The sequence below is a fragment of the Chlorocebus sabaeus genome, chromosome 21 (assembly GCF_047675955.1).
Source record: "Chlorocebus sabaeus isolate Y175 chromosome 21, mChlSab1.0.hap1, whole genome shotgun sequence".
Classification (NCBI taxonomy): domain Eukaryota; kingdom Metazoa; phylum Chordata; class Mammalia; order Primates; family Cercopithecidae; genus Chlorocebus; species Chlorocebus sabaeus.
In genome coordinates, this window is record NC_132924.1 from 85,508,180 (window position 1) to 85,535,768 (window position 27,589).

Below are 27,589 nucleotides of genomic sequence, written 5' to 3' on the forward strand. Positions count from 1 at the left end.
TCGCTAAGCTCCGACTCTAGGCGGCACCGGGCGTCCCACGATGCCGAAGAACAAGAAGCGGAACACTCCCCACCGCGGTGGCAGTGCTGGCGGCGGCGGCTCAGGAGCAGCTGCAGCGACGGCGGCGACAGCAGGTAAGGGGTATCCCCGCCGCCGGCATCCCGGTTGCCGGCCAGGCTGGCAAGTCTCCCATTCTTGGGCACTGTGGGAGTTGTAGTTCTTTCTCTGCTCTACACGTTTGCGTTTCCAGGGTGCGTGGTTTGGCTACTGAACTACAATTCCCAGCGTGCCCTGGGCGCCGCTCCTCGCGCGATTTAATCTGGCGTGCGAACCGGACTCTTGGGCACCGGCTGTGGGGGCGGGGAGGAATGGGTCCATGGGCCTGAGAGTGTGTGGGAACTGGGGCTGACCGGGAGCTGGGCGGGAAAGGAACTATTCTCAGAGTTCCTTTCTCTGCGGCGATCTCTCCCGATCTCTCCCTGACCACGGGTGGGGAAGAACAGGGAGTTGGGTCCATGCCGTCACTGGCCGCCTTTGAGGGCCCGGCTCCAGTATGGAGCTCCTGGGATGCCAAACGTCCGGCGGGTTTGGACGAGCTCTTGCGTCACGCGGCCTGGGCCTTGCGCGGTGGGCCCGGGGTGACGCAGAGGCGTCGGGGAAGTTTTCCGTCCCGCCTGCCCACCTGGCCAGGCGGAGGCCTCGGAGGCGGGGGGACCTCTTTCTCCCGCCTAGGCTGTGCTCCTGCCCCTAACTGGCACCTACAGAAGCCCCGAACCTCTATAGCACCTCTGCGATCACCCGAGGCGACCTCCTGCTCACGGGGGAAGGAAACGCGTTCTCCTTTGTGCTACATTCTATATGTTCTCTGCTGTGAGCCCCAGAGAGGCAGGGTATTGGAGAGCTTAGGTTGCAGTTGGCTAAAAGTTGAGGTTATTGTGCCCTCGCTACGAAGTCGAAGTTTTTCCTGGGTGGGATGGGTAGGTGCTTAACTGAATTTATGGTTTTCTACTTATCATATGGTTAAGAAAAAGGATTCCAATTGGAATTGGAAGGCCCTTCTAGGAGAGACCCCAATAAACTCAAATCGAGTATTAAATAACCTGGTAATATTTTATTTAGAAATTTAAACAGGAGTTAAATATTGGAGTATTCTCTGACGTTATCGCACCGGAACTACTAGCTGTTAGGTATTTTTGAACACAGTTGTCACTCTGCCACGGCTGCCACTCAGAACGATATGCCTTTGTTCGCAAGAAAAGTAAATATGCGGGTTATGTTGTTAAAGGTTATTGGAAACTGGCATTTAGAAAGCTCAAAAACTAGTGATCATGTATTAAACATTTAATACTTGACCATAGGGAGGGATTCTTAAAACAGCAATCTTTTCCATTTTTTTAGGTGCCTCTTTATTTTGAATGCTCTCCATGTTGATGAAATTCATTTTTTATCAAGATGTAAAATATGTAATTAGTTTATTGTGGCCTCTGGTTGCTCTATGTGAATTGAGGATACTTTTTTTTTTTTTTTTTTTTTTAAGGGAAAGGGAGTCTGTCTGTGTCGCCTAGACTGGAGTGCAGTGTGGTGTGATCATAGCTCACTGCAACCTCTTAACTCCTGGTCTCAAGCAATTCTCCCACCTCAGCCTTCTGTAGCTAGGACTATGGGCGTGTGACACCATTCCTGGCTATTTTTTACATTTTTTGTAGAGACAAGGTCTGTGTTGGCCAGGCTGGTCACAAGTCCCTCGTCCCCAGGGATCCTCCTGCCTCAGCCTCCCACGATGCTGGGACAGTGCCTGGTCTGAGGATATTTCTTACTACTGTGTTTCAGCTTTTCCTCATCTGAATCAAACATTTTAATTCTTTCTAGAAGATATTTATTTTATTCTTTTCCCTTTTGTTGATGAAATGGAAAAGTTTGAAAGCTAAAGTTTGAAAGTTGTAATGATATTAGTAATGGCCTAGATCAGGCACAAACCTTTATTCCCGTCTAAAGTTTCTGGGCAAGCCTCGTTCTCTCTTTGTGCTTACAGTACCTATACAGGCCTCTGGTGGCTGTGCGGGGATTGCCTTTTAAATTTTGCCTCAGGGCTCATTTGTGACCTTTCATCAACTTTCTTGCTGCTACCTTTTCACTATTTTAGTAGAAAAGATCCATTTCACCACTGAATTTTATCATATGTAAACAAATGGAAAATAATTCTTTGATTAATTTATAACACAATACATGCTTTGAATATCTTTGGAAGTATGTGCTAGAACTTGTTAACTGTGGTTGCCTCTCAGAGGTGGAACTGGGGAAAGGGATGGGGGTGAGATTTACTTTTTGAAACTTTAACTTGGTGTCCCGTGTGAATGTTTTACGTGTTTAATAAACAAGTAATAAATAATAGTTGAGTAGAAGAGATGGAAAATTACGCAAACTTTTGCTTACTTGCAAGCCACTTACCTAATTGGTATTTTTAAATGACATCTAGAAGAAATGGGATTCAAATGAGGTATCCACTATATAACCAAATTGTCATTATTACTTTAATGACTTAAACTTTTTTATGTTAGTGGAGAGTTTTAGGAAGGTAATAAAATTGACTTCTTTTATACAGGTATGTCATAGCACTTAATTTAAAGAGAATGTTTTCAAGAAGGAACAAAACCTTGTTAGTAAGCCCTCTAGAAATAATTATATACCTAGAGTGCCGTCTCTTTCACGGTACTTAGGCTCACAACGTGGGTGAGTTTGACCTAGATATCAGACATTCATACAGGGTTTTTTTCCTTGATATATATATGTGTGTATTTTTTTTCTTTCCCTCGAATCTTAGAAATCATTAATACTGATGAGTTAAGGGACCAGAGTAAGAGTTGCCTAGGAGGAATACTCTCAGAAATAGGCTATGAAAAAGAAAATCTGTGAATTGACTTGTGAATAAATGTTAATAAAATTAATCAGATGACACTCATGTGTTGCCATGACTTCAGTCATAAACACGAGGAAGATAGATCCAGAAATAGAGTATGATGTCATAGGTCTTTGTTTATTCCTGTCCTAAGCACTCGAAGAAATTTTGAGATTTTGGCTTCATTACTTAATCTTTATGCTTTACTACTTTGGCACTATGCAAGCAAATCTGAAGGCCACTTGCTTGCTGTGTTAATTTAAAAATCTGCTAAATTCTCTGTTTTGATTTTTAAAAAAGACAACTCCTTTAAAAAAAAAATCCAGCCCAACAGTAACAGGCTTAAATTTGGAGCATTAAAAAAAAAACAAAACCCTTAGGGTGGTGACGTTTGAACATAGGAACTTTGATTTTACTGAAAGGGAATTAGGTTCAGAGGTTAATCAGGTGATCACTGTCACTTTTAGGGCAGCATTTGGGACTTAACTCAGTGCTGATTGTAGTGCATGACTTGGCAGGCCTTTTATTTAATGCAAAATCCCTAAGCGACTGTGTATTTATTCCTGAAGTTAATGAAGTTGAAAGAAAGATTCTAGTTTTTAAAAAGATTTTATTTTTTTTAGTAACAGCATTGGTACTGTTTTTTTTTGTTTTTTTTTTTGAGACAGAGTTTCACTCTTGTCGCCCAGGCAGGGAGTGCAATGGTGCTATCTTGGCTCACTGCAATCTGTGCCGCCTGGATTCAAGCGATTCTCCTGCCTCAGCCTCCCAAGTAGCTGGAATTACAGGCGCCTGCCACCAGGCCCAGCTAATTTTGTATTTTTAGTAGAGACTGGGTTTTGCCATGTTGGCCAGGCTGGTCTCGAACTCCTGACCTTAGGTGATCTGCCAGCCTAAGCCTCCCAAAGTGCTGGGATTGTATGTGTGAGCCACCTTGCCCGGCCAGCATTGGTACTTTTAAACTCTTGCACGTTGTATAGAACCTTTCCCTTAAAGGTAGTTTATCTGATAGGCTTTTATACTATATCAAATACCAAAACTTCTATTTTAAGCCTTTTTTTCTTCTCTCACTTTAAGTTGTCTTTAAAACTACCCTGTCTTAACTCCTTAATTCCCCTTAACATAAGACATGTGTAACCTAAAAACCTATTCACCAGTTCATGTTTGCTAAGCCCAGCCATTCTCATTGGAAAATGTATTTGTCTTACTCTTATGATTATCTATGATACAACACTCTATTTCTGGATCTGTTTTCATTGTCTTCATGATTTGAAATCATGGTCTGGAAATAATTTTTTCATCTTCATATCAGTTTTTTTTGAGACAAGGTCTTGGCCTGTTGCCCAGGCTGGAGTGCAGTGGCACCATCTCGGCTCACTGCAGCGTCTGCCTCCCGGGCTCAAGCGATTCTTCTGCCTCAGCCTCCCGAGATGCTGGGACTATAGGCGTGCACCACCACGCCGGGCTAATTTTTGTATTCTTAGTAGAGACGGGCTTTCACCATGTTGGCCAGGCAGGTCTCAAATTCCTGACCTCAGGTGATCCACTTTCCTAGGCCTCCCAAGTGCTAGGATTGCAGGCGGGAGCCACTGCCCACCTTCCTGTCAGTTTTGGTGTCATAAAAAATGAGTGCCTCAGCTGGGGGCGCAGTGACTCACACCTGTAATCTCAGCACTTTGGGAGGCCGAGGTGGGTGGATCACGTGGGTGGTTCACGAGGTCAGGAGTTCGAGACTAGCCTGACCAACATGGTGAAACCCTGTCTCTACTAAAAATACACAAAAAATTTGCCAGGCGTGGTGGTGTGCGCCTGTAATCCCGGCTACTTAGGAGGCGGGGGCAGGAGAATTGCCTCAACCTGGGAGGTGGAGGTTGCAGTGAACCAAGATCGCGCCACTGCACTCCAGCCTGGGCGACAGGGACAGAAAAAAAAAAAAGAATGCCTCTTATTAGAGGACTGATGCGTATAGTTGATACATCATTGGTGCTTTGAAATAACGTATTAGGTGAACTGACTTAGTTTAAGAATATTTAAATATGTTCACTTGTGATAAAATTATCTCTTTTTATGAGTCTGTGGTTTTATTACTGGATTTCTCTTAAGTAAACTTAAAAATTCCAAAGTTAAATATTTAGATATATGCCAATAAAATAACTTACCTCTTTCCTCTTTTACCTAATAGGTGGCCAGCATCGAAATGTTCAACCTTTTAGTGATGAAGATGCATCAATTGAAACAATGAGCCATTGCAGTGGTTATAGTGATCCTTCCAGTTTTGCTGAAGATGGTATGAGTTTTAAATTTAAATTTGCGACTTTAGATAAAATGTTTCAGGTGGAGGAATTCTTGTAGCTAAGGTATACTATTGTTCCCTGTCTTTTTTTCTTTTACATTATAATGGCTGGTTTATATTATTTCTTAGGACCAGAAGTCCTTGATGAGGAAGGAACTCAAGAAGACCTAGAGTACAAATTGAAAGGATTAATTGACCTAACCCTGGATAAGAGGTAGGCAATACTGGAAACTCCATTCTGTGTGATTCTACGCTTGATCTTAGTCAAAAGCTAAGAGAAGTGATTATTCTGTGTGATTCTAATCAGCTACCTTATATATATATAATTTGTACAGCTCTCAGATAATAGCAATCTATTTTTCCAGAAGGTTAATTTGTTTACTTTGGATCATGTTTCTTGTTCCATTGGACTTTAATGTGTGTGGTAACATGCCATTAGAATTTAGATTGAGTCAGATTAGTAATTGTTCTAGCATAACAGCACATACATAACTGTATTTGATTATAATATAAATGAATTTGTTGAATTAAAAGTTAATCTTCAACTAGAAATGATAATGAAACCTTGCTTTAAGCTGCTTGTCTGCTAATGTTGTTATGATATGAAAAAATGTCAAAGCTAGATTATTTTTCTTCACTATAGCTTCAGAACTGACCTTAATAGAATTAAAAAGCCCTGAAGATGCAATTCTAGACGTTTATAGTTTTTTAAAAAGTGTAAATTTACTTAAATATGTAATATAGGAAAACAATACATTGAAACTATACTCATACATTGAAACGATAAAATATTATGTAGGCATTTAAAGTTGTGGCTATCAAACTAAGAAAAATGCCATGATATAAAGTGGCCTTAAGTGTTTTGTGTAATAAGGTGAGTCATAGATGGAAATTAAATTATATTACTGACAAATGGTTAGAGCTTGATGAGAATTAGATTTAAAAAATCTATACATAGATAAAGTTTAGAAGGAAATAAGATTTTAAAAAGTTACTTATTGTATACTCCAACTGGATCTTCTTTTTCTTACATTGGGTGTTAAATAGTGCGAAGACAAGGCAAGCAGCTCTTGAAGGTATTAAAAATGCACTGGCTTCAAAAATGCTGTATGAATTTATTCTGGAAAGAAGAATGACTTTAACTGATAGCATTGAACGCTGCCTGAAAAAAGGTAATGCCCTTATTTTTGAGTCACAGACATAGAACTAATAAGGAGTGTGTTATCTTCTTTTCGGTAACATTCAGTAATAGCACTGGAACACTGGTCCACTCTTAAAATTTTCTAATAGTCAAGGAGTACACCATCTTGTTATAGTTCAAAATGAGACTTGTTAGAACTTTTTGTTTTACGTAAAAAAAAAAAAAAAAAAAAAAAAAGCTTGAAACTAAGAAGGATTGGGGTAGATTGTCATCATCCTTTTTAGTATCAGTAGAGGTGATAATTCTCTTGTTTTACCAGAAAAACTTGAAAGTGTATGTCAGACATCTAGCTCATTTTCCCTTGCACTTATATAAAACATTGATTATACCTTTAAATTACATCATTTTCAGGATATCCCTTGGAATACTTGAATTCTAGAACTTTGTAATAGAAATTCTGGAATTCAAATTGTTACAGCGATAGAACTTTTAAGACCAAAGAGAGATCTTAAAGATAATGTTGTCAGACCTTAAAGTCCAGTGTTACCAGACTTATCAGATTTAGGAACCACCAAATTTAAAAAGACTTGTGACCAGGCATGGTGGTTCACATCTGCAATTCTGGCACTTTGGGAGACGGAGGTGGGAGGGTCGCTGGAAGCCAGGAGTTGGAGACCACCTGGGCAACAAAGCAATGCTTGGTTTCTATTATAACAAACAAAACAAAACAAGATTTGGTGTCTGCCAACTTAGCCAAGTAAGAACATTATGAAAATAATTATCTTCCACTATCATCATTTTATTAGCAAAATATTCTAGCACCAAAAATGTAGAAATGCACTTTTAAAAAATTGAATGAACTAAGCTTTTTGTTCTTATTTTTCTCATTTTACCTGAGAGTAAAAAATTTCGTTGTAAGTGAAACCTATGATCAAATTCACCTCTCCCATTGAATAGAATAAAGAAAGGCTTGGGAAAACTGAGATGGATCTAAGCTTATATATCTTGTTATTGGTATAGTTGATAGCAGACCCAACTTTTTAAAGATAACACAATGGCTCTATTAAAGGTGTTTTACATTCAAACTGTATGCTATAATGGTTGTTGGACTAGATGACCTTTAAAAATTCCATTTTAGCTTGCATTTTTTTACATTTTTAATTTATCAGGTAATAGTTTAAGTTTAGTATTTGCCCCACACCTCACCTGTGGTATATACAGTTCTCAGGAGTTAATTTATATTTACCTTTATATAAATGTATTTTTTGCACCACTACATTCCAGCTTGGGTGATAGTGAGACCCTGTCTCAAAAAAAAAAAAAAAAGTTAATAAATGTATTTTTTATGGTCTTAAAGAATTATTTTAAATCCTGTATTTATTTAAAAAAATGTTGGTGGGGAAACCCTGAAGGTTTACCTGATGGACTGTGTACATCTGAAATGCTTAGGAGATTAATTCAAGGGCAATTTGAGCACTGTTTATATGAGTACATTAAGGAGTTTGAAGACAGAAATTGGCTTGAAACACATTTAGTTGAACTGTTAAAATACTCCCTTAAGATAGATATTAATCTCCATTTTACAGATGAGGAACTCTAGAGAATAAGAGTAATTAATCGTTGATCATTTGGCTACTAAGTGGAATCTAGGATTTGACTGAGGTCTGTCTGTCTTTATAGTTTGAGCTCTTTAGCCTAAGTTTGTAACTTGCATCAAAGCCTGGAGCATGGGGTTTCAAAAATGGTAAATGCTATTTTGTCATTGATCAAATTTGGGAAATTACTGTCTTAGTGAGTCTACTGAAAAGACTATTGTGATTGCATCTTGGCTGCTTTTATAGGTAAGAGTGATGAGCAACGTGCAGCTGCAGCATTAGCATCTGTTCTTTGTATTCAGCTGGGCCCTGGCATTGAAAGTGAAGAGATTTTGAAAACTCTTGGACCAATCCTAAAGAAAATCATTTGTGATGGGTCGGCTAGTATCCAGGCTAGGCAAACTGTAAGTATAAGATATTTACATTTATAGATCTGTCTATTCATGATACCCAGACATGGTGCGCCTGTAGTACCATACCAGCTACTCAGGAGGCTGAGGCAAGAGAGAGGATCTTGTAAGTCCAGGAGTTTGAGGCAGCAGTGAGCTATGATCATGCCACTAAACTGTAGCCTAGGAGACAAAGCCAGACACTGTATCTTAAAAAAAAATAATAATTAATTCTATATTTACGGATTTGGGTAGACATAGGAAACTCTGAAATTCTGACTTGCGAAGTAGTCTTCCAATTTTGGGGTTTGAGAAAGCTTTCATTCTCTAATTGTTGGATGTTTACCTCTTGTAACACTTGACTTTAGATTTTGGGTTTTGGGGGTTTTATATTTTGTTTTTGGTGTGGCAATAAGTGATACAAATGATCATATGGACATGTTTTACTTTGTCACAGAAACATCTGATATGGTCTTAGTGGATTTGGAAAAGTAACATGTGATCCTAAACTTTTTTTAAACAAGTGAATCAGTTTAAACTTGAAACATTGTAATACTTTTAATATTGATTATCCAAATCAGCTTCCTTATTAGTATTACTTAAGTGACATTAATCTTTGTCTAAGTAGCTTGGTAAAAATGTATTTCTTCTTCTTATCATCACCACCCAATGCAAATTGGCTGGAACTCCAGGCCTCCATTGCAGCTCCACCCACCTCTAGGTTCTCTCCATATGGCAGCCAGGGTAGCTAGGTGACAGACTCAGACAGAGCATGTCACTTTTGCATCTAGTTCCTTGGCTTACCAGGCATATGGAAGCTGGGAATAGTCTAGTTGTTTGCCCTGGAGGCAAAGAAATTGGAGTTTGGCAACTTCATGGTAATCTCCGTGCCCTCCAGTAGTTAGTAATACTGAAATATTTAATTAGCTTTTGCTACTTAACTTTTTCTTTTCTTCTTTTTGGGGAATATATGCAACTTTTAAATCATGTGGAACTATGGGTATAATTTCGTACTAGAATGAGAGAAGACACTCTGCTGAGTAGATTTTTGGAGCAGTCACTTAATTTTGATTGTATGTGAGTTTTTTGTTCATTTAAAGGCATTTTCTTTTTCATACTTCCGAGTTGCTGTGAATTTTTAAAAAACCTTAGTCTCCCTGTTTAGCAGATGGAATCCATATTAAATTGAGGCAGTCCTAGGGTTTTTTTTTTTTTTTTGACAGGGTCTCACTCTCCTACCCAGGTTGGAGTACAGTAGCACAATCATGGCTCACTACAGCCTCTACCTGCTGGGCTCAGGTTATCCTCCTGCCTCAGCCTCCTGAGCAGCTGGGACTAGAGGCGTGTGCCACCTTGTCTGGCTCACTTTTAATTTTTTGTAGAGATGGGTCTTGCTGTATTGCCCAGGCTGGCCTTGAGCTCCTGGGCTCGAGTGATCCTCCTGCCTTGGTCTCTCAAAAGTGTTGAGATTATAGGTGTGAGCCACTGCACCCAGCCAGTTCTAGTTTTTAATTGGCTGTTTTTCTTAGAGTCATCAAAAGGAACCATGTAGCCTTGCTTCTGCTGCTTACTTAGCAGAAGGGATTATGGATTGAAAATTTCCTTTAATGCTTCGGCTACTTTTAAATTTTAACAGTGTTCAGTTTTTACCAGGATGATATAATGAAAATAAAATAGTGACACCAAGCAGATTAATATCATAGATATCCTCATAGTACCGGAACAGAACTGACTGAAACCTGGGCCTGATGCCAGTGGTGACTTTAAAGACTTAAAGCTTTAATAATACTTAGAACAACATGAGGGAATTTTAGTAACAAAATGTAGAATAATAAAATCTCAGATAACAAATTCTGTTTTTATATGGATTAATTTGTTAAAACAAATTTTCTGAGAATTGAAGGCTTCTGTTTATGTTGCAGGTAGATGGCTTGTGTAAGTGTTGTGTTCTAAGTGTTTTATTCGATAAGCTTTACCTTTCTAATCATATAGTGTACTCACTTTTGTTTAGCCCTTCCCCTCCTCAAACAAAAGGCAATTATATGATTCCCAGCCTCTTTTCAGCATAATCCAGAATAAGTGAAATTTGAATTAATGGGATTAATTAATTAGGTGGAAAGTTTGAAGACAGTTATTTACGTTTTATGAAATTTCTGCTCCTTTGTGCTTATTTCTTGGAAGCTGATTTCTTTTAGAAGTTTTCATAGTAGAGTCTTCATAAGAACAAAAGAATATAGATAGTTTTAACAGCTAAAAAACCGGTGGAATTGTAATGTATTTTAAAGACTTTTTAATAGAGAAGGCAGGCTTCTTTATCTCATATGTCTAAGCTTTCTATCTTTGAATTACAGTTGAAGTTTGAAATGATCCAGTAAGTACCTGTAAAGCATACAGAAAGGAAACGAGGGGATAGTTCACCCTTTCAGACTGCTTTACTGACATAGACTCATAAAAATAATTCAATAATTTAAATCATAGATTATGGAGCTGCAATTGTTTTAGAAATTATGTAATTCTTTTGCATGCTTTTGATTTTATGGATCAATAAAAGAAGACCGAAGAAGAACAGAATCACTTCGTTAAAGTCATGCTGTGAATTTGGTAGCAGAGCTTGAACTGAAATGCGCTTCCTTTGATCTTAGCTCAATATTCTTTCTCTCCTCACCTCTTTTATATACAGTGCTTGGGACCTAATATATCATGTTGCTGAGAACATTTTCACATTGAATTATAAAAGCAGGAAGATGTAGAATTAATAAGAAATAAAATCATTAATGTCTATATATATATATTTTTTTAGTGTGCAACTTGCTTTGGTGTTTGCTGTTTTATTGCCACAGATGACATTACTGTAAGTAAAAAACCTTTGATTCTGTTATCTGTGGTTATTTCTAATTTATCTGTGGTTATTTCTAATTTAAGGTGGTTATCTTACTTCATATTATTATGCATTAGGAACTATACTCAACTCTGGAATGTTTTGAAAATATCTTCACTAAGTCCTATCTCAAAGAGAAAGACACTACTGTTATTTGCAGCACCCCTAATACAGTGCTTCATATCAGCTCGCTTCTTGCATGGACACTACTGCTGACCATATGCCCAATCAATGAAGTGAAGAAAAAGCTTGAGATGTATGTATTTTTAGTTTCATATTTTATAAAAGCAACATTTAGTGGACATAATTGGTTGTATTCACATAGTAATGACTAACTGTTTTTTAGGCATTTCCATAAGCTTCCAAGCCTCCTCTCTTGTGATGATGTAAACATGAGAATAGCTGCTGGTGAATCTTTGGCACTTCTGTTTGAATTGGCCAGAGGAATAGAGAGTGTAAGTATCTAACTGGCAGAGGAAAAAGCTTGTGTCACAAGACCCATTGTTCCATCATTACCTTGCAATTGAGAATTGGACAATAACTTTGGAACATGGCCAGCTTGAGAACCCAGTGATTTATTTCCCTGCTTCTTGGCAGTGGTGGTATAATACTTTAGAGAGCGGAAACCAGTAGGGGTTGGTAGAGCAATGTTTGACTGTGGTTCGTTATACTTAATTTTTGCTGTCTATAGAACTGCAGTTTAGGGATGCTCATGGAGAGAGTTTTTTCTAGTGTAAACTGTATGAAACTGCTTGGATTTCTCAGATACCCGATATATCAAGCTAATGAAGGCATGTGATACTTCATAATTAATATCAAACAAATGAATAAAATACTAAGTCATCATAGGTTTGGGGTGAGAGGGGTTCAGTAACTTCTCTAAGCCAAAGATGGAAATAAACACTGCTCATTAGACTGGGACATGTGCTTTGCAGTTACCCATTCACTTGTTCACTCACGGGTGTTAGTTACCATGGGTTGGCTCTCAATGGGATTTGAGTTTGTGATAGTTTGATCAGCCAACCCAGTTTGCTTTGTACTTGTTTTTGGTTTAGTGCTTACCATCTTATGTTCCAGGAAATCCTTTAATTTGGGCAAACTGGGTCATTTGGTAGCCCTAGTTTGTCATCTCTATTTTAAGGATTGCTAAGATAAAGGAATGCCTCAAATCTTACCATTGGAAGGGAAAATTTATTCTTAAGATATGTGATTCAGATACTGTGCTGATATTTAGAAATGAGGAGCTGGTTTGACTGCCTTCACACTGAATCTGTGAAGGATCCAATAAGAAAACTAAACATATGGGAAATGGGTAACTAAATAGTAGATATTATTGCCAACCTTGAATTACTTACTAGCTGATTTTTAATTTAAGGAGAAAGAGTATATTTTCAGAATGAAACTTTTTTGCATTTAAAGAAGTTATTTAACAGTGAACAGTCCCAAACAGGATTAATACAGTTCTGCCGTGTATAGTCATTCACATTCCATTCTAGGCCTGTATTGAAGAACGTTTACAGTCTTAAAATTTTTGTGTGTGAAGTGACTCTCTCCTCCCCTACACTCCTTTTGTTTGAGGGATTACAGTAGGTAGGAATGGAAAGTAAATTAATGTTGTCAGTAGCTAATAATTCTCCTTATGTGAGAAATTTGACTCAAATTTAGCAATTAATTTAATTTTACTGAGCTAGTTAATACCTTCTTAACCTCAAGGCATGGAAACCAGATGTTCCAATTTTTACACTTACATTCCTCTACTGGCCAGAAATGGCAATTTCTTTTCGTTTTTTTCCTTGGAAATGCATTTTTAACATGAAGTCATAATGCAGTTTTAATTATACGTGTTGAATTTAATTTTGTATAAACATTATATGTATAGACACATACATATATATATACACACACATATTTTTTCTCTAACTTAATAAATTACGCAAGATAACCAGGAGAACTCATCCAGACGTACTTCATTTGACTTGAATTTTTGTCCAAGGGCAAAAATGAACTGGGTTACAAAATAGAACCTAGTGTTTTTATTTGCATTTTTTTTTTTTTTTTTAAATAAGCTTTTTATATGTGGGTGCTGGTTGGGGGATAGTTATAGGGTGTTCAAAAATGAAATCTAGGGTGTTAGTGAAAAACATGGACAGATTTGAAATAGGGTTCATACAGCAAATGAGTTTTGAATTATTCAAGTCCTTTTGCTAACTTTCTGATGTTATTAACTTTGAAATCTAGTGATGTGACGAGTTCTGCCTGAGAGACTTAGAAAAACGTTTCGAAGAGCTAACTTTTAGGTTGGATTTTAATGAATGAGTTAGTTAAATAATAATAATAAACTGTTCAAAGTTGAAATTAGTGATTATTACTCCTTTGTGAGAGTTCTAGGTTAATGGATGTTTGCCATATAACCAATTAGATAATAGTAGACTCTGGAGCTGTTCTGCCTACCTTCAGATCTCTTTCTCTCTTACTAGTTGGATAATATTGGGCAACTTCTCTATGCCTCAGTCTCCTTATCATTAAATGGAGAAATTATTAGTCACAACCTCATAGAGTTGTTGAGAACACATGATAGGTACAGTATAAGTGGTAGCTGTTACTTGGAATGTTGGTTGAATTGAGTATTGCGTTTGGCAGTAGTCTGCTAGTGACCTTTTAGGAACTCTAGAGTAACTTAATATAAAAGAGACATTATTTGGTGGGCAGAATTAAGATCTTGGGAGCCATTGCTGGTGCAATCCCAACTTGGGAAAATTTAACAAAATCTAGTTAGACCTTTTCCAAGTCTCACCCATTCCATTCCCCAGCTGAGCGGACAGGGGAAGTGCTATATCATAGAGAGAAAAAAAGATAATAAAAGACCAAATATACTCCTGGGAAGTAAAATCTGAAATCACCTAGATTTTATACTTTGGAAGCAGCAACTTAGCATTCTTCTTGTTTTTTGCCCTTGTTTGTATAATAACTGACCCTGTGTAAAAATATCTCCATACCTTGACAAAGATATTCTGCCTTGATGAGTAGGAATTGAAATAAGTCTTTTTAAAGAGACAGGGTCTCACTCTGTTGTCCAGGCCGGAGTGCAGTGGCAGGATCATACCTCACTGCAGCCTCAGACTTCTGGCCTCAAGCAATCCTCCCTCCTCCTTCCAAAGTCTTGGGATTATAGATACAGAGCCACGGTCTGGCCTCAAGTTTTATTTTAATATTAGGCTTTTGTATGATTTTTATTTCTTAATACTTAGCTATCCAAGACCCAGCTTATTTTGTTTATAATGAGTGTTCCAGTGACTTCTGTATAGAAATAATAGTTTGGGGAATGATTAGTTTTTGTGACCGTAAGCATCTCACCCTGTCTGCCTAAACTTTTCCAGAAATTTTCTTTGGTTTCATTTCATCCTAATTCCATTCAACTTTTGAAACCATTTAATTGGTAACTTATTTTGCTTTGAAATAATTATCTTCAGCTGACCAGTTTGTTGTATTTATATTGTGTTAGATTCAAACAGGCTATTTATAACAGTAAGATCTATAACGTAATGGATGTTTATCTCCTGTGTTTTATATATTTCTAATAGTTCCTTATAATAAACCTATGAGATGTGGGTGGTAATAACTGTTACATAAGAGGAGCCTGAGACAGATTGCTAATGTAGTTCTGTCAGGTTGTGTAGATCTATGCGGCGGATGCTTGTGATTCAAACCTAGATGTTCGGACTGCAAAACCTGTGTCTTACGTATGATATTAAACTGCCTCATATAGTTGTGATTGCTACACAGATTTTTTTTAAAATGTGAGTTCTATGTGCCTCCAAATCTAGAATATTGATGTAATAGTTAATGCTTCAGAATTTATTGGGGAATTTATTTTTATGTCTTTTTAATGCTTACAACCATTGTTAGAGAGGGTGGATATTATCTTTTTTTCAGATGATAAGATAGATTTATAATTTATAAAACTTGGTGTGGAGAGTAGTAGATTTGAGATTCTAATCTAGGATTTTTGACCCTGTTGTGTAGTAATGACTGGTATTTTCTTTTTATTATTGATAAGAGTATATTAAGATTATTTATTTCTCTGGGAGCTCATTTTTTATTTGCCCCAGAGTGGTACAGCTCTATTATATAATTATCCTAAACTCCAATTAATAGGCTTTTGAAAGCTGTTTATGGCCTGTTCTTAGTTACATGTTACATTTTATTTCCTTCCTTTTTTTTTCTTTTTAATGCCCAAGTACTCTCTAGAGCCTTTTTTCTAAAATACTTAGCATTTAATTCTTCAAGTTTTAATAGGATATTGAACTTGGTGATTCACAAACTAAACTTGATTGGGTTTTATCCATTGCTAAGATTATATTACGGTGGAGTTTTTCAGCTGCAGCATGCACTACTGATATTTTGGGCTGGATTATATTTTGTTGTTGTAGGAGTGGGGGCTGTCTTGTGCATTGAAAGATATTTTGCAGCATCCTTGGCCTCTCCCCACTAGGTGCCGATAGCACCCCCCTCTCCTAGTTGTGACAACCAAAAATGTCTCAGACGTAGTCAAATGTCCAGTGGGAAGTAAGACCATCCCCAGTTGATAATCACTGGCAGTGATTCTCACTTCTTAGAACAAATTAAAATAATGTATAGAATTTTCTTAAATTTTGATTTATTCTTCTATACAAATTAAAAAACCCTTTACATATACAGATATACACACACATATATATTTAGAATACTGTAAAAGAACAAGTAGCCAATAAAATGAGTAGGAGACTGCTAGTCCCTGAAATGTACTTGTTTTTTATAAATAAAATTATTCCCATCTTGTTATGATGCAAGTTGATTCTTTGGAATTTAAACACAGTTTGGTCTATTTTAATACCTACTTTGCATCTTATTAATGAGTATTGTCTCTAACTTAGATACAGGAGGTTGATTGGAACATTAGAGGAAAACATTTGTTGGAATAGTTAAGAATATGTAATTGGAAATATGACAAGAAGATATTTATGTACTTAAAAGCTAGAATATTTGTCACATTAATTTCGAGCTTATTTTTCACCAGTGTAATAATCCTTTTCATTTTAGACATTAAAAGAAACCAAGAAGGTCCAGAAGAGCTGTTATTTTAATTGAATAAGTTAAATGATTCTTAACTTCTAATGCAATAAATGTTAAACATGTATGAATAAACTAGAACTGGAGATTGCCCATCTCCTGGGTTCTTAGTAAGAAGTGTCTGTTCTAGTTTTGATCAGCTAAATAAGTTTGACTCATTTTTTAGTTTTTAGTGTGGTTGTAAAATGGAGTTAGGGAATAAAAACACCACAAATAAGAGAGACTTCTTAAATGCATAGCCACGTTAACTGTGACAAAGAAGCCCGTAATCTGCTTAAGGTCACAGCAAATTTCAATACATTTTGCAGCTGTGCCCCAGAAAGGGATTAAAACTTGTTCTTGCCTTAAATAATTTAATCACCTGAATTATGTGCTTTATTGCTTATTTGAAATATGGCAGTAAATTAGAAAGTAGGTGCTTTAAAAGCACTACTAGTAGCTTTATGCCTTTGGGATAAGAATAATTGGAATTCTGTGAATGTTTGGTTTGGGGATTGGGAAGCCAAGGGTGGAAGCTATATTGATATATCTGTCTCTCACTGAATTTCGAAATCCCAGTAATGTCTCATATATGGTGGGAACACAAGAAGTATTTGTTGGATGCATGAACTTGGAAGGGAAATGTTATTTGTTTTGCTGCAGTACATCATCTCATAGTCAGCATTTCTGGGTTCGATTATTTCATGAAAATATGTGTTTATGTGTGCCTAGTCCCTAAACACCATGAAGATTTACATTGCCCTATGCAACTGGATATTTTCCAAAGGTAGACTGTTCTTTGTTAGCTCTATATGAGGTCAGAAAAGAAAAACAATAAAGGAAACAAAATTGCTTTTCTTGACCAGGACTTTTTTTATGAAGACATGGAGTCCTTGACGCAAGTGCTTAGGGCCTTGGCAACAGATGGAAATAAACATCGGGCCAAAGTGGACAAGAGAAAGCAGCGGTCAGTTTTCAGAGATGTCCTGAGGGCAGTGGAGGTAGGCTTCTTAAATGCTGTAATAGCTTCTCATTTTGAATTGGATTGTGTCAGGCTACTAAACTTGACAATTGGGCCATTTTGCTGATTGAATTTCACCTTTGAAAATAAAATATATTTTATTATTAAAATATATAAAAATGTTTTTAATATTTTTATGTATTTAATATCTTATTAAAATATATAAAAATATTATTAAAATATATAAAAATATTATATAAAATATATTTTACAGCCTAGCAGGTGTTTAACAATATAAGTGAAGACTTTTGTTTTTTTCAAAGGAAAATCAATGCTGGTGTATAAAGATACTTTATTTTAGTTTTTTTCTTTTAAATCAAGAGACTCATAGTGATAGAAATGTATTTGACCTTGGTATATTTGTTATTTAAACAGTGGTGCTTAGCATATACATTCTTAGTGTACAGTGTTTTTTGTGAATTTAGTAAGTTATTGCCTACCCCTTAGACTCCAACCCAGCTTCATTGTCTTTTATTTGTTTGTTTATTTATTTATTTGAGATGGAGTCTCGCTCTGTTGCCCAGGCTAGAGTGCAGTGGCACGATCTCGGCTCACTGCAACCTCCGCCTCCCGGGTTCAAGTAATTCTTTGCCTCAGCCTTCTGAGTAGCTGGGATTACAGGTGCCCACCACCACGCCCGACTAATTTTTTGTATTTTTAGTAGACACGGGGTTTCACCATCTTGACCAGGCTGGGTCTTGAACTCCTGACCTCGTGATCCACCCGCTTCAGCCTTCTGAAGTGCTGGGATTACAGGTGTGAGCCACCGTGCCAGAGCTCTTCATGATCTTTCTAGGAAAGCTGGAGGCTAAAAACTGAAATAACAAAACCCAGCATTTTAACAAGGCCACTTAAAATCATTATCTGATGCTTGAATTTCTTCTATAATTCTCAAACCTGTTTCAATCTATATGGCAAATAAGTTGGTTTAGAATGCATGGCTAAAATGAAATATAGGACAAAAGATAGTCTCACTGGAGAAAACTGAAAACTTTAATAATTGTTTTTGGTAACCCAGGTAAATATTTTTTGGATTTAAAGGGTGTGTTTCTTAGATTATTGCTATCTGATGTAGCAGTTATTTTAAGAATATCTTCAAAATGTCATTCTACTTGATGTGTGTATGAAAATTTAAAATGAGAATTTAAACTGGAGATAGTGAGACCCCACACCAGATCCAGTTTTAATATGTTCCAGGGAATTCTTATATGTACCCTACTTTCTTAATTTTAATCTATTTTTAGAAAAGTAAAATCTAGGATACAAATTAGATCCTTTGGCATTTAAATACTTTGGTTAATGCTGACTTATCACTTTATAGTAGTATTTTGTATTTACTCTGGATATTATAGTCTAAAAAACAAAAAACCTAACTAGAGCAAGTATCCATATTAAGAATTAAAATTAGTCTTATAATTAGTGTGGCAGTATCTCTAAAGTAAGCCATTTTCTTTAAGTAACTATAAACTATTCTTATATTTAGGTTTGTTTTTGAGATACTATAGTCTTCAAAAATATGATGACATGTCCCAGATTTTCTGGATGGACCTGATTTCAAGTTTTCTGCCCTGATGCGTCACCTTTGAGTAGTAGATTGTAAGGGTCTCTACTGGCCGTCAAACTGGGCCAGCCATAGCACTCAGTATTGATTATTCAGAGGAAGACACAAGTGACATTTCAGCCTACACCAGTATTAACAGCCCGTTGTTGCGTATTCCTCAGACACTGTTAAATGGAAGCCATTCCTGTGCTATAGTGATCTACCTGCCCACCTTCTTTTCTTCATCTCAGGATCTCCCTTGTCCCTCCAGCCTCTGCTTCAATGCACCTGCCTGAGAAAGTCCTGTCCTCAGGACCTTGCTAAGGGTTGTTTCTCTTTTTCTTTTCACTGGAACCTAACTTTTTCTGGAGTACCCAGCTTCTCAGGTGGGTCTTTTAAATGAAGGTTGCTCAACTGCCACAAAGGAGATGTAAACATCTTAGGTGTCGTAGTGGCTGCCACACCATCTCTTTTCATTTAAAACCTTTCTTGAGGCTCATGCATTCCTCAAATCAGTGAGCACTTAATATTTTAGGTGTTTTGCCATAGTTTTCTTATTTCATTTCATTACACCTCTTAAGCAATAGAATTGTCTCCTTTTAAAGGAGAAATGGGGACCAAAGGAATAGAGAATAGTTAAGTAGCAGAGCTGAAATTTGAACCCACTGTTCTGTGCTCTTTGAGCATGGCTCAATCCTGTATACAGATAGGTCAAGTGAGAGAGTAACCAGTTTCACTTAGGTCTGTCAATTAGGTGCTTGGTGACCTTTATAAGAGCAGCTTCAGTGGACTGATGAGGGAAAAGCCATTGAAAAGTGAGAAGTGATTAAGTGAAGATGGTATGCCTTGACTATTTTAAAAACCTTGGCTGTAATGGGAAGGGAAAGAGAGTTGATAGTTGGAATGTAGTGGTGGATTGCAGGAAGGTTTGTTGTTTTGTTTTGTTCTAGATAATAGAGACAATTTATGGAGAAGGAACCAGTGGAGAAAGGAGCATCTGAAAATGTAGTCTGTTTCTTAGTATCCATGAGGCATTGGTGCCAGGATCCCCCTCAGATACCAAAATTTGAGTATTCAAGTCCCTGATATAAAATGGCATAGTATTTGCATATAACCTATGCACATATACTTTAAATCATCTGTAGATTACTTATAATACTTAATACAATGTAGGTGCTATGTAAATAGTTGTTGTACTTTATTGTTTAGGGAATAGTGAAAAGAAAGAATAGTCTGTACATGTTCAGTGTAGTTGCAATTTTTTTCTGAATATTTTCAATCCATGGTTGGTTGAATCCATGATGCAGAACCAACCAGATATGGAAGATTGACTATATATGTAAAAGATTGGGATTAACCTTGAATTGTGGAGGGACAGAAGTCTATCTGTTACCACCGAGAGAGACGATAATAGGTAAGGATGCTGATGACTTTATAGAGGGTTGGTGGGAAATAGTTCTTTCCTGGTGCCTTAATGTTTTCTGAAATAAACAAGGTTAAAATAAGATAACTCTGCTGTTACTTATTTATTTTTGAGCTGCTGTTACCCACCAGATGGTCACTGTGTTTGCCTCACATGTGTGTCCTCTTTTACACCTGTAATAACCCTCATGCAGTGTAGGTAAAGATGGCCCCATTTTACGGGCAAAGGAACAGACTCAACAAGGTTAAGTTACTTGATGAAATCACAAGCCCGCAAATTGCCTGTCTCTGTTGTCTAGAGTTGACGGTCTTTTCTATTACATTATATACTTTGTCTGCTGAGTGAGAAGGGGCTGAGGTAGATGTCTGGAAGGCAGGTGGAGTGGTTTTGTCCTTCAAGTTCCGTCTCCTTTCTCCTCTCCCTGTGGCAGTCAGCTTCTTCCTTCTTGGTTGCTCTGACATATTCATGATTTACCAAAGAATTAAGTAACCAGTTTTCTTCTTAACAAGTTCTGCCACTATTCCAGCTGACTTTTCTTTATCCATCTAACTTATTTCCGTGTCATTTGGGCTGCACTCCCGTGGTTATACCTTTGAAATGGTCTTCTGACAGAATTGTTCCATTACTAAATCTTAGATTCTAGTGTTACCTCTTATTTTCTTATAAACCTAGCCTGAAACCTCTTGGAGCCCTCTGGTTGCTGGACCTTTCCTTTTTGCTTGGTCAGAACCCTATTTACCCTCACTTTCTTCCCTGGATCCCTGCTGCTCATCATTTCACCACCCCCTGTTTGTGGTGCCATTGTGTTTTCCTGACTGTTTGCAACTTTCTTCCCTCTCCCATCCTAGGCCATTAAAAACACCTGACCTTTTTTTTAAGTTTGTTGAGACATGTTGAAATTTAAAGGTGTTCTCAACAATGTGGTTTTTTGCCTTAATAGTTATTGAAACTCAGTTGAGCCTTCAAGTTTATCAAAACTAGACCAGTTCTGTACCCTTACATACAGGATAGCAATAGTTTGTCTACATCTCAGGTATGACAGTATCAGTTTAAGCCATATTGTTAATTTATCTCAGCATGTATATGACTGTTTAGAAATTGTGTTTACATAAGATCCCTTTGGGCCATTTTAGTGCCTGTGGTAATTTTGGCTCTTCCATTGGTTAGGAACGGGATTTTCCAACAGAAACCATTAAATTTGGTCCTGAACGCATGTATATTGATTGCTGGGTAAAAAAACACACCTATGACACCTTTAAGGAGGTTCTTGGATCAGGGATGCAGTACCACTTACAGGTGAGTATCATCCTTTTTGCGTATTTGCTTTTAAAGTAGGGAGCAGTCTTGAATGTAGCTCACTTAATTGGCTCTTGAAATGAATTAGGTATCCAGAGTGCTTCCATGTGTTAGAAAACAGTAAACTTATTTTTGAAAGTAGACTTAAATCTGAAGCTGTTCCTTTTTTTTCTCTTTGTATTGTTAAAGTTGGGTGGACTGTTACCGATGTCTGTATGAAAGCAAACAGCTTGACATAGCTTTCTCGGATTCAAGGCATTGAAAACAATTTGCTCTCATATTAAGAAACAGAAAATAAGTGATCTAAGTTTATATCTGTAGGTTCCACATAACTTCTGTTAATCAGTCACTCTATCTGGTGAAAAAGAGCTATAACGTTTAATACTGAGCTGTATCACCTTTTTCTTTGACATAAGTCAAATGAATTCCTTCGAAATGTATTTGAACTTGGACCCCCAGTGATGCTTGATGCTGCAACACTTAAAACGATGAAGATTTCTCGTTTTGAAAGGGTAGGTTTTGTTTTTATTTTTAATAAAACTAAATGCGCCAAAACTTTGATTCTGTCTGGTTTCACCAAGTTAGCTGTGTCTACCTATACTTGGGAGTTTCAGTTTTTCATGATGTTTCATATAGAACAGCTGTACTAAAGATATAGAAAGCATGTAGAGTGGGGGGGCATATATATATATACACATACACACATAATACACTTGGATATGTACACACACACATATATATATATGTCAGCCTGAGTGACAGGAGTGAGACCTTGTCTCAAAAGGAAAACGGAGAAAATAATATTGCAGCTTGTTTGCCCGTGAGATATATTTCTTTCATTTTATGAAACATATTTTGACAACACATTAAAATGTAATATGTACGTATATATTTTACGTATAATCCTATCTTAATATAGGAATGATGTTCATATTTTGTTTCTTTTTATTCTATGGAGTTTTTATGTTTAAGAATAAGGGTTTACATAGTCCTTTTGTATCAAATAATAGCCTACTAAGTGAAGTACCAGACTCATTTTACAAATGAGGAAACTTAAGAGGGTTTGTAGCATTAAATAGTAATTAGTATCATTTTTACTTAACATTTCTTGTTGTTGTTGTTGTTGTTGTTGTTTTTTGAGACAGAATCTTGCTTTGTCGCAATCTCAGCTCACTGCAACCTCTGCCTCCTATGTTCAAGCGATTCTCCTGCCTCAGCCTCCTGAATAGCTGGGATTACAGGTGTGCACTACCACACCCAGCTAATTTTTGTATTTTTAGTAGAGATGGGATTTTGCCATATTGGCTAGGCTAGTCTCGAACTCCTGACCTCAGGTGATCCACGCACCTTGGCCTTCCAAAGTGCTGGGATTACAGGCATGAGCCACCACGACGAGCCTAAATTTCAGAAATCCTTAATTTATGTATATTATTTTGTGTTGAGATGAAATTCACATAACAGACTATTTTAAAGTATACAGTTCAGTGGTACTTATTACATTCATGATGATGTGCAACTCTAGTTCCAAAACATTATCACCTCAAAAGAAAACCCTCTCTTCATTAGCAGTCACTTCCCTTGTGCTACCTGCCGCCACTGGCAACCACTAATCTGCTCTCTGTCTCTGTGGATTTACTTTTTCTGGAGATTTCATATAAATGGAATTGTATAGCATGCAACCTTTTGTGTCTGACTTTTTTCATTTATCATAATGCTTTGGAAGTTCATGTTGTAGCGTGAATCAGAGAGCTTTATTCTTTTTTGTGGCAGAATAATATTCCATTGTATGGATATATATCACATTTTGTTTATCCATTGTAACAGTTGATGGACATTTGGGCTGTTTGCATCTTTTGGCCATTGTGTGAAAAGTGTTGCTCTCAACATTCACATACAAAATTTTTTTTTGAAAGGCTGTTTGCAATTTTGGGAGGTATTACCTAGGAGTGGAATTGTGCTGGGTCAGATGATAGTTTTACATTTAACTTTCTCAGAAACCACCAAACTCTTTTCCATAGCTGCTGCACCAGTTTACATTCCCATCAGCAGTGTAGAAAGGTTCCAGTTTCTCCACATCCTCACTAATAATTATTTTAATTATAGCCATTGTGGTGAGTATGAAGTGTTTGGTTACACTTTATAGAACATAGTTGTTTCTTGTATGGCATTTTAAGTTTTGTAAGAAACATTAATATTTTTACATACTTTTCTCTTTTGAATAATTTTTTTTGAAGAAATCCCCTGCATAATGTATTGCCAAATTACCTTCCAAAGTTACTCTAATATTGGAGACAATATTTAAATTGTCTCTAGCAATGAATGAAGGCATGTAGTTGTTACACAAAGATTTGACACCTTCAAGTTTTATAATTTAAAAACTTTAATTGGTATTAAAATGGCAGCTCATCACCTCGTCACTTTTTTCCTTGTTGTTTTAGTTGACAGCCAAGTAGGACTGTTTTCCACATTAGTCATGATTTGTCTTTTCTTGGATGAAGCTAAATGTTGATGTCCTTTTTTCACTGTTGTTTTTTGAAATTGTCTTATTTTCGGCCGGGCTTGGTGGCTCAAAAACTAGCCGGGCGAGGTGGCGGGTGCCTGTAGTCCCAGCTACTCGGGAGGCTGAGGCAGGAGAATGGCGTAAACTCGGGAGGCGGAGCTTGCAGTGAGCTGAGATCCGGCCACTGCACTCCAGCCTGGGCGACAGAGCTAGACTCCGTCTCAAAAAAAAAAAAAAAAAAAAAAAGAAATTGTCTTATTTTCTTGGCGTTTTGCAAGTTGATTAGTGCTTTTCTGAATATGGAATAGCCATTAACTTTTTTTTTTTTTTTTTTGAGACGGACTCTAGTTCTGTCTCCCAGGCTGGAGTGCAGTGGTGTGATCTCGGCTCACTGCCACCTTTGCCTCCCGGGTTCAAACGATTCTCCTGCCTCAGTTTCCCGAGTAGCTGGGACTACAGGCACGCCCGGCTAATTTTTTGTATTTTTAGTAGAAACGGGGATTCACCATGTTAGCCAGGATGGTCTTGATCTCCTGATCTCGTGATCCACCCACCTTGGCCTCCCAGAGTGCTGGGATTACAGGTGTGAGCCACCTCACCTGGCCCCCATTAACTCTTTGTTTTTCTCCTTCATTCTTTGTGTGTATTTTATAAAAACGTTTAAAGGTTTATAGGTTCAAATTAGTTCATTTCTTTTCTTTGTGACTTTTACCCTTTTTCAGTTTTATAAGAATATCTTAAGTCTTACTGATGCATATTTTTCCTTTTCTTCATTTCAGCATTTATATAACTCTGCAGCCTTCAAAGCTCGAACCAAAGCTAGAAGCAAATGTCGAGATAAGAGAGCAGATGTTGGAGAATTCTTCTAGATTTTCAGAACTTGAAGACTATTTTCTAATTTCTATTTTTTTTCTATTTCAATGTATTTAAACTCTAGAGACGGTTTTTATCTTGGATTAACTTAGATAACTTTTGTAGTAGGAGTTATATTGCTTATAATTTAATGTACAGTATTGAAACTGTTGCGTTCTGATTATTAAATATTCTCTGTAAATCAGTAAACATGTATAAAGTGTTTGTAATGTCATAATTGGTCATAATTTATTTACGAAGACAGCAAAAAACTTTGATTTCATGATGGGGAAAACTATTAGCCAAAGTTTAATTTCTTACACTGTGGTTGTCAAAAATACTGATTTACTATAATGATATATACATACAAGATATTTAACTTAATATCTTAGACAAGAGTTCTGGATACAATTTTGGGATCTAGTTCCCTGGGAAAGCTGCTGTATTTTTAATTTTTAATGGAATGTAGCTTTTAAAATCCTGTCATTGGCATCAACAAAAGGAATTATGCCATGAGACCTTACAGTTGTACTTAAAAGCCATTCAGTTCAGCTACTGGGAGTTCACGATGAATTAGCATATGCCAGAAAGGTTGCTAACCTTAACGTCTGAGAGCAGTAACACTGATTTTATCTGCTGTATGAGACTTTGTGCATTTTACTTTGAAATAAAGTTTTTTTTCACACTGAAAGTGCTTCTCTTCTAATAGAAGAAACTTTATTTATGGCTTTGAGGTACAGAGTCCAAAATGACTAGGCCAGGTGGGCAGGGAGACAAAACTTTATGTATATATTTGCAAACATTAAAGTAGATGAAAAGAATGTAGCAATACATAATTGGGATTAAGGTTTCTGACTTTCGAGAATATTACTGCTTGGCAACGTGCAGTGGCTCATGACTGTCAGCACTCGGAGGCTGAGGCGGGAGGATGGCATGAGCCCAGTTTGAGACCAGCCTGGGCAACAGCGAGACCCTGTCTCTACTAGAAATTTAAAAAAATGAGTGTGGTGGTGTGTGCCTGTACTCTTTATCTACCTGGGTGCTGAGGCAAGAGGGTAACTTGAGCCCAGGAGGTCAAAGCTGCAGTAAGCCGCGATTGTGCCACTGCGCTCCAGCCCGGGTGACAAGAGTGAGGCCTTGTCTCAAAAGCACAACAGTAAAAAGAATATTGCTGCTTGTTTGCCCATGAGGTTTATTTCTTTCATTTTGTGAAAAGCGTTTTGACAGCACATTCACATTTAATAAACTTTAGATTAAAATACATAGTGCAAGCAACGTGCCATTTCAAATCCGTAGAGTTGTTTCTTTGATACTCTTGGTGTAGGTCACAGTGAGGAATAGGGAAGCATATACACTTTAGGGAGAAGTATCAAAATCATTTAAGGTCTTTTTTCCAAACTAGTGTTCCTCTCCAACATCCAACAACTCTTGGAAGTCTGGTGCTCCCTCTAGGTGAAAACCATTTGCTGTCGTATGGAGTCACTGTTGCTGAGTTCCATCCCCCAATTACAGTACAGTGGAAAACAGGTTTAGAATCTAGAACTTGTTTGTATGTTGTCACTTGGTTATATTCCAAGTAGGTTAGAACCATGGAAAAGAGATTGCAAATGGTATAGTTTCTTCTAAATATTCAATTGCATATATTTATGTATATGTAATTATAAATAAAAATGAATTTTTATCGAACTGTTACATGAACATAGGTTTTTGTAGGTTTTTGAGACAGAGTCTCGCTCTGTTGCCCAGGCTGGAGTGCAGTAGCGCAATCTTTGCTCAGTGTAACCTCTGCCTCCTGAGTTGCTGGGATTACAGGTGTGTTCCCCCACACCTGGCTAATTTATATTTTTAGTCGTGATGGGGTTTCACCATGTTGGCCAGGCTGGTCTGGAACTCCTGACCTCAAGTGATCCACCTGTCTTGGTCTCCCAAAGTGTTGGGATTACAGGCATGAGCCACTGTACCCAGCCTGAACATAGTTTAATGGTACTTCAAGGCTAATACGGAAAGCCCCTTGCTCCATCCTTTCCCATTCCTCAGTCCCATCCCGGGAGATACTCAGCCTTCAGTTTTTTCTGACTCGTATTTTTCAGCCTTCAGTTTTTGGTTTTAGTTTTCTAAATAATAGGATGATACAGCCATTTATTTTTTAGGCATTTGTCCACTTACTATTAAGACAGGTGAAAATTTCTTTTATCCTCTCACATCCTTCTAATATTTTGATTAGATCATGTACTTGTTTGCATAACTGTGATCATACTTGTATGTTCACTCATGAACTAGTTTAGTGTGCTTACATTTTCATTCTCATACAACATTTTGTCTTGGAGTTAATTGTCTTATTTTTTGGCTTTTTATGCATATCATTGATTCTTCCCAAACAGTCCCAAATAAATTTGTTACAACTTCTCTTGATTTTGTACTTGTTTCAATCTAGACTAATTTCTCTCATCCAGTTGTACAGCAGTTTTCCGGAGACAGCACTATCGTGAGGATTTGTTTTTCTTTCTCTTGAATTGGATCCCTCATTTTCTGGATCCCGTGTCTTAATTTAATTCTTTGTTAACATGGAACACTTCTTTCAGTAGTTACCTGGGAATGAGTGCGTGAGAGATCAGTTATTTAGTGACTTCATATTTCTGAAAGATGGTTTGCATGGTATAAGAAATTCTAGGTGGAA

At 37.2% G+C, this 27,589-nt stretch overlaps 1 protein-coding gene across 1 annotated transcript; it reads left to right on the plus strand.

Moving 5' to 3' along the window:
* Positions 1–32: 32 nt before the first annotated feature.
* On the plus strand, positions 33–25,603 carry IFRD1 (interferon related developmental regulator 1). The gene is made up of 12 exons (XM_007982626.3): positions 33–134; positions 5,079–5,183; positions 5,319–5,403; positions 6,237–6,361; positions 8,172–8,329; positions 11,115–11,165; positions 11,270–11,448; positions 11,539–11,647; positions 17,147–17,281; positions 21,432–21,560; positions 21,977–22,072; positions 24,840–25,603. Exons 1-12 carry the CDS (start codon positions 41–43, stop codon positions 24,927–24,929), a joined length of 1,356 nt encoding a protein of 451 aa, XP_007980817.2. The 5' UTR covers positions 33–40; the 3' UTR covers positions 24,930–25,603.
* The last annotated feature ends 1,986 nt before the right edge of the window (positions 25,604–27,589 follow it).